Genomic DNA, 17,306 nt, shown 5'->3' with positions numbered 1-17,306 from the left:
AAAAAATGAAGGATAAATCTGATTTGTATTACAATAATCCTTTTTTTTCTTCTGTGACAGAGTGCAGTGGCGCAGTCTCTGTTCACTGCAACCTCTGCCTCCCAGGTTCAAGCAGTTCTCCTGCCTCAGCCTCCCGAGTAGTTGGGATTACAGGCATGTGCCACCATGGCAGCTAATTTTTGTATTTTTAGTAGAGACAGGGTTTCGCCGTGTTGGTTAGGCTCGTCTCGAACTCCTGACCTCAGGTGATCCACCCGCCTCAGCCTCCCAAAGTGCTGGGATTACAGGCGCGAGCCACTGCACCCGGTCAGTAATCCATCTTATAATTGCATATTGAAAATAAAGTGTCTTACTTGAATAACTAATTGCAGTCTATAAATTATTTCAGTCCTAATAGCACTGTGAGCTTTTGGTTATCTGAAGGCTAAACTCATCCTACTGATCAAAGATAGTAATTTTTCACCCATAGGAAGCATCAAAGTCTACAATCTTAATTTTTTTTTCCTTCCAAAGAGTTAGATAATTGAGATTTTTTATGATACTGGTGACTTTAATCTTTTTCAATATTGTTTTTCTCTGGAATTTATTGATATATTACCTGAATAAATTCTAATGCTTAAGGTATACACACATTATTTCACTTAAAAATTCCCACTTTCTCCTACCACTACCCCAGGTAAAGAACTCTTGAGTCTTTGAGGGAGTAGAAACATACTGTAGTGGGTTTTTTCTTTTTCACATTTATCCATTACAGACCATCTTGTGTGATTTGTGGGGTTTTTTCCTGAACATTTCTCTGTATGTCTTTTTATTATTGTTTCCTGCCTTTGTCTCTTTTCTTTGTCCTTTGCTTTCTCTACTTCCCCCAATATTCCTTCCATTTCTCTTTCCCTGCCCTCTTATTTCTTCCCACTCCTACATGTTATCTCCTTTCTTTTCATTCAGGACTATGAGAGTAAATTGCAGGCCTTGCAGAAGCAGGTTGAAACCCGATCCCTGGCTGCAGAAACAACTGAAGAGGAGGAAGAGGAGGAAGAAGGTGAAATCTAGAGACTGAAACTTTCCTGTGTATATCTTTTTGAAGTTATATTATCAAATTAGTCATTTATGCATAATCAAAGCTGAATTCCTCTTAGTTGGACCTATCATTTATCGACATTTTACTGAGCCAGTTTACAGATGATTGAATAGATGTGCAGTGTTGAGAATCCAGGCTGTATTTTATGAGGTGGGAATGGGGGTGATAGTGTTCTTAGACCTTCGCAAGGTTTCTGAACACGTCTTGATTTAAATCCCTCAGAAAGTTTACATGCACTGTCTCTCATATTACTGTAGATACGACTTTTATATATCTATTAAAAATATAGAGCTTAATCTTTGTTAAGACAGTCTGTCCAATTTGAAGCCATTTCTGGCAAATTTCTAGTCATATTGCTTAGTCATGTTTGCCTATCTTAGATTTTCCAGCATTTCTTAGTTGAGTTAGGGCTTTCATTGTTACTTATTGCCTCATAATGCAGTATGAACACTTACCACAGTTCATTTTTCCACCCAACCTCTTGGCAATCTCAAGGCTTCAAACTAACTTTGAAGGAACTCTTAAGTTATGTATTACATTTCTTTTTTTTTTTTTTTTTTTTTTTTTTTTTTTTTTGGTGACGGAGTCTCGCTCTGTCGCCCAGGCTGGAGTGCAGTGGCCGGATCTCAGCTCACTGCAAGCTCCGCTTCCCGGGCTCACGCCATTCTCCTGCCTCAGCCTCCCGAGTAGCTGGGACTACAGGCGCCTGCCACCTCGCCCGGCTAGTTTTTTGTAGTTTTTTTTAGTAGAGACAGGGTTTCACCGTGTTAGCCAGGATGGTCTTGATCTCCTGACCTTGTGATCCGCCCGTCTCGGCCTCCCAAAGTGCTGGGATTACAGGCTTGAGCCACCGCACCCGGCCTACATTTCTTATTTATTTATTTACTTATTTATTTTTGGACAGAGTTTTGCTCTTGTCGCTCAGGCTGGAGTGCAATAAATAGTACAGTCTTGGCTCACCGCAACCTCCACCTCCTGCCTCAGCCTCCTAAGTAGTTGGGATTATAGGGATGCGCCGCCACGCCCGGCTGATTTTGTGTTTTTAGTGGAGACGGGGTTTCACCGTGTTGGTCAGGCTGGTCTCAAACTCCTGACCTCAGGTAGATATGCCTGCCATGGCCTCCCAAAGTTCTGGGATTACAGGCATGAGCCACTGCGCCCAGGCAATTTCTTATTTTTAAATAAGCAAGATGGTACCTTTTTTCTCTTTGTAATAGAAAAAAATAAAAGAAATACATGAAGTCATACAATATAACAGAGGTCAGGAGTTTGTCTTTTTTTGTTTTTTGAGACAGAGTCTCACTTTGTCACCCAGGCTGGAATGCAGTGATGCAGTCTCGCGAGGCTCACTGCAACCTCTGCTTCCTGGGTTCAAGCAATTCTCATGCCTCAGCCTCCTGAGTAGCTGGGACTAGAGGTGCGTGCCACCACGCCTGGCTAATTTTTGTAATTTTAATAGAGATATGGTTTCTCCATGTTGGCCAGGCTGGCCTCAAACCCCTGACAGGTGATCCACCCACCTCCGCCTCCCAAAGTGCTGGGATTATAGACATGAGCCACTGTGCCTAGCCAGGAGTTTTTTTTTTTTTTTATTGTGGCCACATGTTATAATCATACCTTTTTTTAAAAACAGAGAAAAATTTATTTCTCTGTTGTTCTATTTTAAATAAATCCAAAAGTAAGGTTTTTTAAGATTTTCTGAAATGTGTATATTGCTTTCATAGTATCAACAGAATTTGGTAAGCTTTACTAAAAAGAAGAAGAAACAAAAGCAGCTGAATGGAGAGAAACTGGAAAACACCTCACCTTGATAAAAGAGAGAAGCTAGAAGAGAGATGTAATTTTTATATAGTTGTAAGATTGCCTTTAAATATGCATCATTCATTATTTCAGTGCCTTGGACACAGCATGAATTTGAGTTGGCCCAGTGGGCCTTCCGGAAATGGAAGTCTCATCAATTTACTTCATTACGGGACTTACTCTGGGGCAATGCCGTGTACCTAAAGGAGGCCAATGCCATCAGTGTGGAATTGAAAAAGAAGGTATGGAGCAGGAGGACGCAGGAGAGCTGGAGGCGAAGCCGAACCTGCTGTGGGTGCATCTGGGCTCTCACCTTAAATTAACCTTTCCTTTGGGGGAACTCAGCAGCTTCGTGCTATAAAACAGCTTTATATATGTCTTTATTTAATATATGTGCCTGGAACATAGTAGGTACTACTTACATTTTTGTTAAATCAAATTTTTAAAAAACAGATGTTTTCTAGCTTATTTTACAGATAGATTATATTCCTAACAAAAACTGGAGAAACATAATAGTAGAAAAATACTTCTCTTGAGTTTCTGAATAATTTTAATTTTCTTCTGCTTTTCTGTTATTAAGTTTGCACCTCTATGTTTGCTTTGCCTCTTTGCCATTGATCTGCTCCTCCTCTAGGGTCTGCGAGGCACTGTTGTGTAGTGGACAAACACATGCACCCTGGACCCAGACAGTCCAGGTTCCAGTCCCAGCTCCATGAGTGGTGTCGATCCTGCTAGCCCTGTGCCTCCATTCCCCCATCTACATAATGGGGTTGGTAACAGTACCTGGCACCAAGGGATTTTGTGAGGAATGAAAATGGGCATATGCATAAAGCACTTAAAATAGTGCCTGGCATGGTAAAAGGAATAAATGTTATTCATTTTTGTAAGTATTACCAAAACTTCACACCAAACCTTAGATTCAGTCTTCTGTACGCTCCACTGTTTATCAGTTTCTTCACTGCTAAGATTACAGTGGAAGACCATATTGTGTAGTAGGTAAGAGCACGGACCACCTGACTTTGGGGAAATTAATTATCTTCTCCTTCTTCATTCATAATCTTGGCACCCTTTCTCATTTTATAATTATTTATTAGCCACTCCTCTCCTCAAGTAGACTAAATAAAGGTAGTAACTGTCTTTTTTTCTTTTTTCTTTTTTTTTTTTTTGAGACAGAGTCTGGCTTTGTCGCCCAGGCTGGAGTGCAGTGGCGTGATCTCGGCTCACTGCAAGCTCCGCCTCGCGGGTTCACACCATTCTCCTGCCTCAGCCTCCCAAGTAGTTGAGACTACAGGCACCCGCCACTCCGCCCGGCTAATTTTTTGTGTTTTTAGTAGAGACGGGGTTTCACAGTGTTAGCCAGGATGGTCTCAATCTCCTGACCTCGTGATCCGCCCCCCTCGGCCTCCCAAAGTGCTGGCATTATAGGCGTGAGCCACCGTGCCCAGCCATAAACACTTTTTTATGAGATACGATCTGGCTCTGTCACCCAGGCTGGAGTACAGTGGCGCAATTATGGCTCACTACAGCCTCCACCTTCTGGGCTGGGCTCAGTTTGTAGAGACAAGGTCTCACTGTGTTGCCTAGACTGGTCTTGAACTCCTGGGCTCAAGTGATCCTCCCTCCTCAACCTTCCAGAGTGCTGGGATTACAGGTGTGAACTTCCATGCCCAATCAAATAAACGCTTTTAAGAGCAGTAGTTGCAATCCTCTGAATTTAAAACGGGAAACCTTGCTGTATTTTCATCCTCTCTCATTAGTGAGGGACTAGATATGCATTTTGTGGTCCACCTTTTGGTCTCTGGTATAAATTCTATTAAAAGTCTTCATTCAGTCAATCAAAATATATTTATCAAGATTTTATGCCGGGCATGGTGGGTTGTGCCTGTGATCTGAGCCCTTTGTGAGGCCGAGGCGGGTGGATCATTTGAGGTCAGGAGGTCAAGACCAGCCTGGGCAACATGGTAAAACCCCATCTCTACAAAAAATAAAAAAATATTAGCTGGGCTGGTGATGAATGCCTGTAGTCCCAGCTATACAGGAGGCTGAGGTGGTAGGATCACCTGAGCCTAGGAGGTGGAGGCGACAGTGATCTGTGATTGCACCACTGCACCCAGCCTGGGTAACAGAGTGTAACCTTGTCCCCCCCGTGCCTTCCGCCCGAAGAAGATTTTAGTATGTGCAAAAACACTGCCAGGCTAGGAAAACAAAGTCCTTAAATAGCTTAATTTGAAGTTAGGGTTATTCCCTGTGACTGCTAACGGGTGGCCATATTTTTCAGTTAGTCACAAGCTATTTGTTGAGCACATACAGCACATTTGACCTCTTTCCCGTTGGGCATGTTTGCATCGTCTCATCTCTGAAGCTTGCTTGCTGAAAACCATTTGTCAATGGTTTATTCTTTCCATTCAGGTGCAGTTTCAGTTTGTTCTGCTGACTGACACACTGTACTCCCCTCTGCCTCCTGAATTACTTCCCACTGAGATGGAAAAAACTCACGAGGACAGGCCTTTCCCTCGCACAGTGGTAGCAGTAGAAGTCCAGGATTTGAAGAATGGAGCAACACACTATTGGTCTTTGGAGAAACTCAAGTATGAAAACATTCATAAAGGCTTATTGTTTTATTTAGGAAATAACAATGACTTGCTCCAGTGAGCTCCCTCCAACTTTCCTCTCTCTGAGGACACCGTTGCTTCCTTCCCTGTATTTTCTAAACGCTGTTGCTGGCCAATGGTATTACCATCCGTTTTCTTTTAAGTGAATAAATTGCACTCCTCATACACCTCTGACATTTGTAGATATTTAAGTTTACCCTCCATAGACCCTCTTTTAAATTTTAAATTTTCCGGTTTCTTTTTTTTTTTTTTTTTTTTTTTTTTTTTTTTTTTTTTTTTTTGAGGCAGAGTCTCACTCTGTCGCCGGGGCTGGAGTGCAGTGGCCAGATCTCAGCTCACTGCAAGCTCCGCCTCCCGGGTTTACGCCATTCTCCTGCCTCAGCCTCCCGAGTAGCTGGGACTACAGGCGCCCGCCACTTCGCCCGGCTAGTTTTTGTATTTTTAGTAGAGACGGGGTTTCACCGTGTTAGCCAGGATGGTCTCGATCTCCTGACCTCGTGATCCGCCCGTCTCGGCCTCCCAAAGTGCTGGGATTACAGGCTTGAGCCACCGCGCCCGGCCAAATTTTCCGGTTTCATCATATTTCTGTTTCAGATTTGAAACTTATCTTTTCTATCCTGGACCTCAGGATAATCAATAATAAACATGGAAGTTATAATCTAGCTTTTTTTATATTTAGTATGATGAGATACCTCCCCCTGTCTCAGTGTATTTGAGGTGTCACATACAGTTGATCTACAGTATTCCCCCTTATGACTTTTCACCTGGTAGAGGATAGGTGGCCATTCTTGACTTTTGATGGCTTATCTCTAGAATCAAGACACTTTAGATACTGAGTGTTGGTTTCTGTACTTTTGGCCTTCATTCTTTTTAAGTAACATTAAATAGTGGCGCAACTCCTTTTTTTTTTTTTTTTTTTTTTTTTTAGAAAATCTTGAATGGAAGATGCTTCCAAAGTGAAAGTTTAATGCAATTTCATTATATTAACCCAATGTGCTTTGTGTTTACTAAATAGGCAGAGGCTGGATTTGATGCGAGAGATGTATGATAGGGCAGGGGAGATGGCCTCCAGTGCCCAAGACGAAAGCGAGACCACTGTGACTGGCAGCGATCCCTTCTATGATCGGTTCCACTGGTTTAAACTTGTGGGGAGGTATGTGATGATTTTGTTGATATCTTCTTTTAAAATAGTGAATAGTTTTATTCAACAAACCTGAGCAGATAATATAAAAAGTTAAGTGGAAAAAAAAGAGTGTAAAAAGGCCTTGTCTGTAATGTTATCCACTCACAACCACTGCATCATTTGGTATATTTCCCTTCAGTTATATTCAGCAGGCATTTTTGTTTCGAGTCTCAAACTTTCAGCCGAAGTATTTAAATCTTCCCTGACTTTAAACTTACGAAGTGTTCTGTAATTAAGATAAATTTAGAAGGAAAAGAAAACTTATGCCTGTATCCTACACAGTTTAAATTCGTAGTACACTTTGTCAGACACAATCTCTTCATGATCTGATTTGTTCTTCCTTTTTTTAAAAAGCGATTCATCCCACTTGAGTCATTGCAAGGGTGAATTGCACCTTGGTAGTCCCCTTCAGCCTCATTTTTTATATATTATTTCCAGCACTTAATGAAAACACATAGTGCCTCTATGAGTCCATATTGAATCAAGTTCTTAGAGGTTTCGAATTTTCAAAACAGGGAAATTTAAGTTTTGAGCTTATGATTTCAGAATTTGAATTGCTTTTTCAATTGCAGAAAACCCTGTGATGGGCTGGGCGCGGTGGCTCACGCCTGTAATCCCAGCACTTTGGGAGGCTGAGGCGGGTGGATCATGAGGTCAGGAGATCGAGACCATCCTGGCTGATATGGTGAAACCCCGTCTCTACTAAAAATACAAAAAATTAGCAGGGCACAGTGGTGGGCACCTGTAGTCCCAGCTACTCGGGAGGCTGAGGCCGGAGAATGGCGTGAACCCGGGAAGTGGAGCTTGCAGTGAGCCGAGATTGCGCCACTGCACTCCAGCCTGGGCGACAGAGCGAGACTCCCTCTCAAAAAAAAAAAAAGGAAAAGAAAACCCTGTGATGGTTTTTAAAGAGGCTGGGTAAAAAGGAGTTGCTGAAGTTATAGTGTGTTGTGGAAGTGAAGTAAATCTTTTCCACTCTACTCTGATAGCAAAGTAGTTTTTCTAAGAGATGAATTGGCCAAACACATCTTACCCTAGCAAAGCGTGTGCTGCTTTGCCATATACCATTTCATCCATTTTGGTCTCTGCTCCAAGATGACGTGAGCATTTCAGTAAAGATTGAAAACCTTCTTGTTTCAGTTTGATGCTGAGTGGGTCCTTGGAGGCCTGGATGCTGATCTTTTATGTGAACTGGAGAATGTAAACGTGTTATAGTACAGTATTTACCTAGGATGGTCTACTCACGTGTTTCCTTTGCTTTTCTTATTCTAAGGATCAGTCCTTACATAACTTTTTCAACTTGCCCTTGTTCCCTTTCACCTGACCCAAATGATTTATGCTTGTTTTATCCTTTTGCTTTTCCATTTGCTTTTATTGTGTTGATTCCCCAGTGGATTCTGTCCTGTTGGCACCTATTGCTTCCTGTTTAACCAACTATTCCTCTCTCCCTGGCTGTGTTAATTGGCGTCTTACCTGGTGTCTAGCTCCCCCATTTTCCACGGCTGTGTGAATGAGCGCCTTGCCGACCGCACACCCTCCCCCACTTTTTCCACGGCTGATTCCGACATCACTGAGCTGGCTGACGAGCAGCAAGATGAGATGGAGGATTTTGATGATGAGGCATTCGTGGATGACGCCGGCTCTGACGCAGGGACGGAGGAGGGATCAGATCTCTTCAGTGACGGGCATGACCCGTTTTACGACCGATCCCCTTGGTTCATTTTAGTGGGAAGGTTGGTGAGGTTATTGTGAGAAAGGCGAAAAGGGACCAGCTCTTGCTCCGAAGGCCTCCCTGCTTGCGCAGTTTTGGATAACCTTGCATTAGCCAATTCAACTCATGAATGCTCTTTTTCAAGTTCTCTAATACTTCAAGTTCTTTGTCAGTGCTGGTCTGGCTGAGACAGTTCTCAGGCATTGTGTGTGAGGTCCTCAGTCTGCTCAGCACAATACGCAGCAGTATATGAAGACTGCATGGAAGACACCTTGTCTTAAATTGTCCAGTAATTTTGTTCTGAAGAAGGGAACCCCAAAGGAGAAAGTAAAGCTAAGAGTCAAATGTGGTGGGTTCAGTGAATAGTATTATGGTCTAGATGTTTCCTTTTTAAAGGATTGTGATTGAAAAAGCATATGGAGATAACATGAGAGAGGGGCCAGTGCAAGGCCAAGGTTTGGCTGAAGAATTTGTGGTACTGCAGGAGTCAGAGGACAAAAGTAGATTCAGGAGTAGAGTTAAGTTTATTTTTTGCTTAATCTGCTGAGTCCTAAAAAGAATCAGGAAAGTTAAGCTTCTCCTTTACCTAAAATGGATGCCTTTCTTTGGCCAGTTTCACTGAGCCTGTCTACGGATCTTTGGCATCTGCTAAAATTTTAACCTATAGGGTTTATAATGATAAAGCTCAGAAAATCATCTGTTGACCCCATCAACAGTGAATATTGGCCGGGCGCGGTGGCTGACCCTTGTAATCCTAGCACTTTGGGTCACGCCTGTAATCCAGCAGTTTGGGAGGCCAAGGCAGATGGATCACCTGAGGTCAAGAGTTTGAGACCAGCCTGCCCAACATGGTGAAACCCCGTCTCTACTAAAAACAAAAAATTAGCCGGGTATGGTGGTAGGTGCCTGTAATCCCAGCTACTTGGGAGGCTGAGGCGGGAGAATCACTTGAACCCGGGAGGCAGAGGTTGCGGTGAGCCAAGATTGCACCACTGCACTCCAGCCTGGGTGACAAGAGCGAAACTCTGTCTAAAAAAAAAAAAAACAATGAATATTTGTTCGGTGCTATATGAAACTGCTTTGTGTTAAGAGTAGTTCACCAAACTGAGGCATTGTCTCTGGCTCTCAGTTTGTGCATCCATCTGTCAGTGATGCAGAACTCTCTATGTACATGTTCCTAATACTAGTGTCTTTGTTCATCTCCAGTTTTCATGCTGAGGTAATTTAAATTATAAGTTCAACAGTAGAGCACCCATTGGATTAACCAAAAAGTTTCAGGCCATAAACTTTGTCCCAATGCTAATTACACAGTTTCTAAAACTGTTCACTTGTGTTCTATACTATTGCAGTGAAGAGTAGTCAGCTTCATCTTACGTAACATAGTGAGGAGAAGGCTGACCTAATTGTCAGGAGAAGTCTTGGGTCCTAGGCCATCTCTGTCACTAGGACAAGCAACTTAAACTGAAGCCTTTTGGGCTCTCAAGTGTAAAGTGAGTTAACAGGTAGAAATAAAGAGCCATAAAGATCTTTTTCAGCTTTCATATTCTGTCATCTACACTAGCAAAAATGAATATCCTGGTTAAGACTTCTACTAAGAAGCATTTGTATTTTGAGGAAGTTGTATGGAAACTCAAGACAATCCCGCTTAATGTGGAAATTAACTGAGGATACATGTATTGTTTTGTCTCTAGTTTTATAGTTTTATTTCTTTTAATCATATCAGATGTAAGTATAGGTATAAAGCAATCAACTCTATTTGATTTTCACATAAAATACTTATGAGCTGTGGCTTAGGAATTGACTTTTCCATTTGTTTAGATTCCCAGGTTCTAACCTTGTAAGAAAGGACTGGGAGAGAAAGTGAAATAATATAATAACAATCAGTAAAGTGAAGAATAGCTTTCCATTTTTGCCCTTGACTACATTTCTCTTCTACAAACAAAATTTACGTAATGCAACATCACCCAATTGTGTAGTGTCATTGTATGTATAAGGAAAGTAACTAGTTTCCTGTTTTTGTGATTCACAAGATTGGATTTCCCCTATTGGCATGTAATTTCAAATATAATTCACTTGTAAAATTTTTAGTTTGTGGCTGGGTGCGGTGGCTCACACCTGTAATCCCAGCACTTTGGGAGGCCAAGGTGGGCAGATCATGAGGTCAAGAGTTCAAAACCAGCCTGAACAACATGGTGAAACCTCGTCTCTACTAAGAATACAAATATTAGCCAAGCGTGGTGGGTTGTGCCTGTAATCCCAGCCCCTCGGGAGGCTGAGGCAGGACAATTACTTGAACCCGGGAGGCAGAGGTTGCTGTGAGCCGAGATCGCGCCACTGCACTCCAGCCTGGGCAACAGAGCAAAGACTCCGTCTAGGGGGAAAAAAACATTAGTTTCTTGTGAAATTCCATTAGTAAGTTTGTTTTTTAGCCATGACTGCCTCTGCTAAAACGTTATATTGCACATGAAAAGAGCTTGTCCCTTTAGCTATTCTCTTATGGCATGCTGGGATGTTATGAACCATCCATCATAATTTGGGATGAAATGTAAAATATTCAAGCTAGTCTTCTGGGTTAAAAGGGGGTTAAAGATGATTATTCTGTGATCTCTTTAAGTACCTTAACTGACATTCTTTCTATAAGTAGCACCGTAATTTTGCTAATTTTTCTTATCTTTATGTTGACCAGTTCGTTTCCCTTTTTGAAGTAACTTCATTGAACTTTCTACTAATGTATCTTTTACATTTTCCCCTGTCTCATCCCTGTTCTCCTTCAGTCTGCTAGGTCAAAGTATAAGGATTCTCAAAAATGCAGAGTAATTATGAAAATTCTGTTTAAAAAGCTTCAGAATAGAATGTTTATATAGCATTGATTTGGAGCTAAGGGCTATATTCTGGTAACATGACAAGGTGCTGTCTAGTGAATGTGTGATTGTATAGTCATGGAGCTGATGTCCCTGCCATAGAATTACAGAATTATCTAAAAAGGGAAATCTATAATAATGGCCTTCAATGCTCCCACACTTGGACTAGCCTTTGCCATAGGCAGACAGGCAATTTCATCTTTAGTGTGTGTGCAAACAGTGCTTTAATGTAATGTGTGCTTAATATAAGCTTTCTTAAAAAAAAAAAAAAGTGACTCCTGCTTTTGAATAGCTATTTTTTGAAATAAATTAGATATAGTTAGGAATCTAAATGTGTTCTGTGTAGTTAATATCTAGTATGAGGTGGCTCTGAAAAATCAACCTAGTATAAGTTGGATGGCTTTGCTTTTCTGCTTCTGGTATAACCCATTTTTCTGGAAAAGCTTCCACTTCTACTTAAAGATAAGAGAGAAATCATTTTCCTGTTCCCTTATGTACATAGATGTTCACTTACCAAATATTTATAGAGTGGCCCAGCCCTCTGCAGACAGTGGTGAGCAAAACCAGACATGGTTCCTGCCCTCATAGACTTACAGTCTGATGGATGACACAGACATAAATTAAATAATTACACAAATAAATGTAAATTATAGCAATGATGAAACAGTTGTGTGTGTTGCCGGAGATCACATAACATTGGGGGACTTGTTATGAGAAAGTGGTGTTTGAAATAGGACCTGAAGATGTGAAATCAAAGGCATGAGGCTGGGTGTGGTGTCTCACACCTGTAATCCCAGCACTTTGGGAGGCTGAGGTGAGTGGATCACCTGAGATCAGGAGTTTGACACCAGCCTGGCCAAGGTGGTGAAACCCAGTCTCAAAAAAAACACAAAACATCAAAGGCATGAGGTGTAGGCATCAAGTGCAGAGAGGACTCCAGGCAGGGGACATGTGCAATGGCTCTTTAATGGCCCAGGCCTTGAAATGGGCAAGTCTAGCTGGGGTGCCCATAATAGAGGAGAGTGATTTGTGTATGCATTGACTTTGAAAGTGAAATTATCCATTTGATACCTTACACCAAATTCTTAGTCTTTTAAATTCTGTTGCAGTAGTTGTTGTTTGATGGTTTTGTTTAGAACTTTTTAGAACTTTTCATTCTTACATTTTTTTACACCAGAGCTTCAACTCTCTGTTTCTTAGCATTTATCTCTCCTGCTTTGGAGCAGACTGAAAGGGAAGTGGCATTATTTCATCTGATTTAGTGTTCATTTGCAGTTATTTTTGTTATATTTTTCATTTGCATTTCATTTATGCTCTAGTCATATTAACATGTATTTTTCTGTGATGTATTATGTCTGTTTTCATAATTTTCATTACTTTGAGTTAAAATCCCAAATACCCAGTCCGTCCTCCTCCTCTCTTTTTTTAAAATAGATTTCAGAGCAGGAAAAGCATCAGATAAGCATGTGTGTCACTTGGTTTTGTTTGATTTATTGATACAAGTGTCTATCTTTGTCTTTTGTCTTATGTTCGAAGATCAGCATATACCAAATGGGAAGACCAGAATCATACTAGGAACTAGATTCTATTTCCCTTTCACTAATTGGAATGAACACTCTTTAGCTTTGTGACCACCAGTTTTTGTTGCTTTTTAAAAAAGTAATAGCTACAAAATAATGAAAGAAGAAGAAAATACCAAAGATAGGACTTTGCTAGTTTGCTTGAAATATAAAATGTTAGAGCTATAATTTACCTTTTTCTTATGCATTTCTGAATTAGGTTTTGAACTCTAGGAGCAAAAGCAAACCTTTTAGGCATCAACTGTCATCTTCTCCCTTAACGTTTGTCTTTTTTCTTTTTTTTTTTTTTTTGAGACAAAGTCTCACTCTTGTCCTCCAAGCTGGAGTGCAATGGTGCAATCTTGGCTCACTGCAACCTCTGCCTCCCGGGTTCAAACGATTCTCCTGCCTTGGCCCCCGCAAGTAGCTGGGATTATAGGCGCCTGCCACCATGCCTGGCTAATTTTTGTATTTTTAGTAGAGACGGGGTTTCACCATGTTGGGCAGGCTGGTCTCGAATTCCTGACCTCAGGTGACCCATCCACCCGGGCCTCCCAAAGTGCTGGGATTACAGGCATGAGCCACCATGCCTGGCCCTTAACATTTGTCTTGATGCCCATTCAGAGTCTCCTCTAATCTTAGAACTCAAAAACTTCTGGCTGCAGAGCTTCTCTGTCCATATGTGTCTGCTGACCTCACCTTGTCAGTCACCCTGCCTGAAGATAATAGTCATTTTTCTTTTTTTTGAGACAGAGTCTCACCCTGTCACCTAGGCTAGAGTGCAGTGGTGCAATTTCGGCTCACCACAACCTCTGCCTCCCGGGTTCAAGCGATTCTCCTGCCTCAGCCTCTCGAGTAGCTGGGACAACAGGTGCACGCCGCCACGCCCGGCTAATTTTTATATTTTTAGTAGAGATGGTGTTTTGCCGTGTTGGCCAGGCTGGTCTCGAACTCCTGGCCTTAGGTGATCCACCTATTCTGCCTCCCAAAGTGCTGGGATTACAGTCATGAGCCACCATGCCCAGACAATAATAGTCATTTCTGAAAGTAACAATGAATGGCCAGGCATGATGGCTCACGCCTGTAATCCCAGCACTTTGGGAGGCTGAGGTGGGAGGATCACCTAAGGTCAGGAGTTTGAAACCAGCCTGACCAACATGGAGAAATCCTGTCTCTACTAAAAATGTAAAATTAGCCATGCTTGGTGTCACATGCCTGTAATCCCAGCTACTGAGGAGGCTGAGGCAGGAGAATTGCTTGAACCCGGGAGGTGGAGGTTGCAGTCAGCCGAGATTGCGCCACTGCACTCCAGCCTGGGCAATAAGAGCGAAACTCCATCTCAAAATAAATAAATAAATAAATAAGGTAACAATAAAGACCCATAGGCCAGGCGTGGTGGCTCATGCCTGTAATCCCAACACTTTGGGAGAATGTGGCGGGTGGATCGTGAGGTCAGGGGATCAAGACCATCCTGGCTAACACGGTGAAAACCCCTCTCTACTAAAAATACAAAAAAATTAGCCAGGCGTGGTGGTGTGTGCCTGTAGTCCCAGCTACACGGGAGGCTGAAGCAGGAGAATGGTGTGAACCCGGGAGGCGGAGCCTGCAGTGAGCCGAGATCACACCACTGCATTCCAGCCTGGGTGACAGAGTGAGACTCCATCTTAAAAACAAACAAACAAAAAACAATAAAGACCCGTAATGCTGTGATATGGAATTTATTTTAGAGTTATTAACTGTTTTGGCCCATTTTCCTGCATTTTTTGTCTCCTGGTTTCTGTTTTATCTATTGGGAAAAATGAAACAAAACCTCTTTATAATTTCTTAAATTAAAAGGTTAGCCTTGCCTGGGCACGGTGACTCACGCCTGTAATCCCAGCACTTTGGGAGTCTGAGGTGGGCGGATCACGAGGTCAGGAGATTGAGACCAGCCTGGCCTACATGGTGAAACCCCATCTCTACTAAAAATACAAAAATTAGCTGGGCATGGTGGTATGTGCCTGTAATCCCAGCTACTCGGGAGGCTGAGGCAGGAGAATCACTTGAACCAGGGAGTTGGAGGTTGCAGAGAGCTGAGATCATGCCACTGTGCTATAGCCTGGCCATAGAGTAAGACTCTTGGCTCAAAAAAAAAAAAAAAAGTTAAGCTCTTGAATGGGCTTCTCTAACCTGCCCCCAGCAGCATTCATAGAGCAGTATCTTGAAAGTCTGCTTCCAGGTGTGACTCTTCTCCCTACAGTAGTTAAGTTTTAGAGCGTGATTTGGTGTGTGTTGGTCTTCGTCAACAATTCTGCCAAGCATTTGCTTGTTCATGATCTGTGCTGAAAAGGCAGCTGGAGGCAAATCTGAGAGGATAGGACTGAGAAGGGGTCTCAAGACAAGGCCAGAAGTCAGCTCACAGTTGCAGGAAGATGTTCTCAGTGAACCTGAAAGCAGTTTCTCTCTCCATGGATGCTCTGACATTTGTCTCCTGGTTTCTGTCTCCAGGGCATTTGTTTACCTGAGCAATCTGCTGTATCCTGTGCCCCTGATCCACAGGGTGGCCATCGTCAGTGAGAAAGGTGAAGTGCGGGGATTTCTGCGTGTGGCTGTACAGGCCATCGCAGGTAGGTGACCCTCTTCTGAAATGAGAGCTGTGAGTTCTTTGTCTAGAGACAAAGCAGGCCAGTTCCGCGTGGGTCACGCTTATATTACACAAACTGTGGAGAGTTTGTATGTGTAATATACATACACATACTTTGGAGAAAGCCTTTATTTCTCCTTTCTAGCAATTGTTCCCAGGTATCACAAATAGATCCTGCTTAGTCCAGACTACTGCTATTTTGCAATAATGGGGTAAAGAGATTTTCTTAAACATGTTAAAGAACAGCTCTTGCATTAACTATGTAAAAGTCATTGGCCTTTTTTTTTTTTTTTTCGAGACAAGGTCTCACTTTGTCATCCAGGCTGGAATGCAGTGGTGCAATCATATCTCACTGCATCCTTCACCTCCATGCTGAGCCATCCTCCCACCTCAGCCACCTGAATAGCTGGGACTACAGACGCACACCACCTCCCAGCTAATTTTTAAGTTTTTTATTGAGTTGGGGTTTCATTATGTTGCCCAGCATAGTCTTGAACCCCTGAGCTTAAGCGATCTTCCTGCCCTGGCCTCCCAAAATGCTAGGATTGCAGGTGTGGGCCATTGCACCCGGCCAGTCATTGGCCTTTTGTTTTGTTTTGTTTTGTTTTGTTTTGTTTTGTTTTGTTTTGTTTTGAGATGGAGTCTCACTCTGTTACCCAGGCTGGAGCGCAGTGGCACAATCTCAACTCACTGCAATCTCCACCACCACACCCAGGTAATTTTTGTATTTTTAGTAGAGATGAGGTTTCACCATTTTGGCCAGGCTGATCTCAAACTCCTGACCTCAGATGATCCACCCACCTCGGCCTCCCAAAGTGCTGGGATTACAGGCATGAGCCACTGTGCCCAGCCTGGCCTAAATAATGTATCTTAACTGCTTCATTATTAACAAAGGATTGTTAGGCCTTTGACTTCCTTAGTTTTGTTTTTTTTTTCTCAGAGTACTTATAATAGACATTTGTTTGGCTGCTGTTTTGTAATGCATGGGTCAAGCTGATACAAGCTGTTTATGGTGGCTTATGCCTGTAGTCCCAGCTACTTGGGAGGCTGAGGTAGGATTGCTTGAGCCCAGGAGTTTGAGGCCAACTGGGGCAACATAGTGAGACGCCATCTCTTAAAAAACAATTGAAAAAGAAAAGATTTGGGTATTTTCCATTTTTCCATGATCCAGCCTATGTTCTGAGGAAAGAATGTGGTCGTTTTCTGTAATCTTTCTGTCTTAATTGCCAAATTCAGTGCTGTGTCCAGTGACCTTTCAGCCTTTCCCCCATGGAAACTTGTGACACAATCACCAGTATTGAGTATATGGAAGTCTCCTCCACATGTACAATATAATATTTTCAAATACTTGTTGGGTATTATTGACTATTATCTTGCCAGCATGGAGACAGTCAGTATTTCTAGGTGTGACATTTGAACAATCTCAAGAATAAAACAGAATTTTTTGAGACGGAGTCTCGCTCTCTCGCCCAGGCTGAAGTGCAGTGGTGCGATCTCGGCTCATTGCAACCTCCGCCTCCCGGGTTAAAGGGTTTCCCCTGCCTCAGCCTCCTGAGTAGCTGGGATTACAGATGTGTGCCAGCACGCCTGGCTAATTTTTGTATTTTTAGTAGAGACGGGGTTTCACCATATTGGTCAGGCTGGTCTCAAACTCCTGATCTTGTGATCTGCCTGCCTCAGTCCCCCAAAGTGCTGAGATTACAAGCGTGAGCCACCACGCCCAGTCTAAAACCAATTCTTTATTGACTAGTCTCATTTCTTTATTGACTAGTCTCATTTCTTTATTGACTAGTCTCATTTCTTTATTGACTAGTCTCATTTGAGCTGAAGAAGTTGATCAATCTACATGAATAGAGTGCGAAGCAGCCTATGCCATGTT

The 17,306-nt window shown here is 42.4% G+C and overlaps 1 protein-coding gene across 5 annotated transcripts in view; it reads left to right on the top strand.

The window, feature by feature from the left end:
• KIF1B (kinesin family member 1B) overlaps positions 1-17,306 on the top strand; it is a 180,382-nt gene that overhangs the window by 114,491 nt on the left and 48,585 nt on the right. For 4 of the 5 annotated variants that reach the window (XM_030912835.1, XM_030912838.1, XM_030912836.1 and 1 more), the window contains 5 exons: positions 946-1,039; positions 2,972-3,120; positions 5,288-5,466; positions 6,506-6,643; positions 15,292-15,410. In XM_030912835.1, coding sequence (XP_030768695.1) covers positions 946-1,039; positions 2,972-3,120; positions 5,288-5,466; positions 6,506-6,643; positions 15,292-15,410 — 679 coding nt within the window. Of the gene's footprint in view, positions 1-945; positions 1,040-2,971; positions 3,121-5,287; positions 5,467-6,505; positions 6,644-8,157; positions 8,407-15,291; positions 15,411-17,306 lie in introns of all 5 variants that reach the window. The other variant, XM_010364168.2, reaches the window with a different exon arrangement.

The sequence above is a fragment of the Rhinopithecus roxellana genome, chromosome 12 (assembly GCF_007565055.1).
Source record: "Rhinopithecus roxellana isolate Shanxi Qingling chromosome 12, ASM756505v1, whole genome shotgun sequence".
Taxonomy (NCBI): Eukaryota; Metazoa; Chordata; class Mammalia; order Primates; family Cercopithecidae; genus Rhinopithecus; species Rhinopithecus roxellana.
The sequence above is the reverse complement of the archived record's forward strand: the minus strand, read 5'-3'. Positions and strand labels throughout refer to the sequence as shown.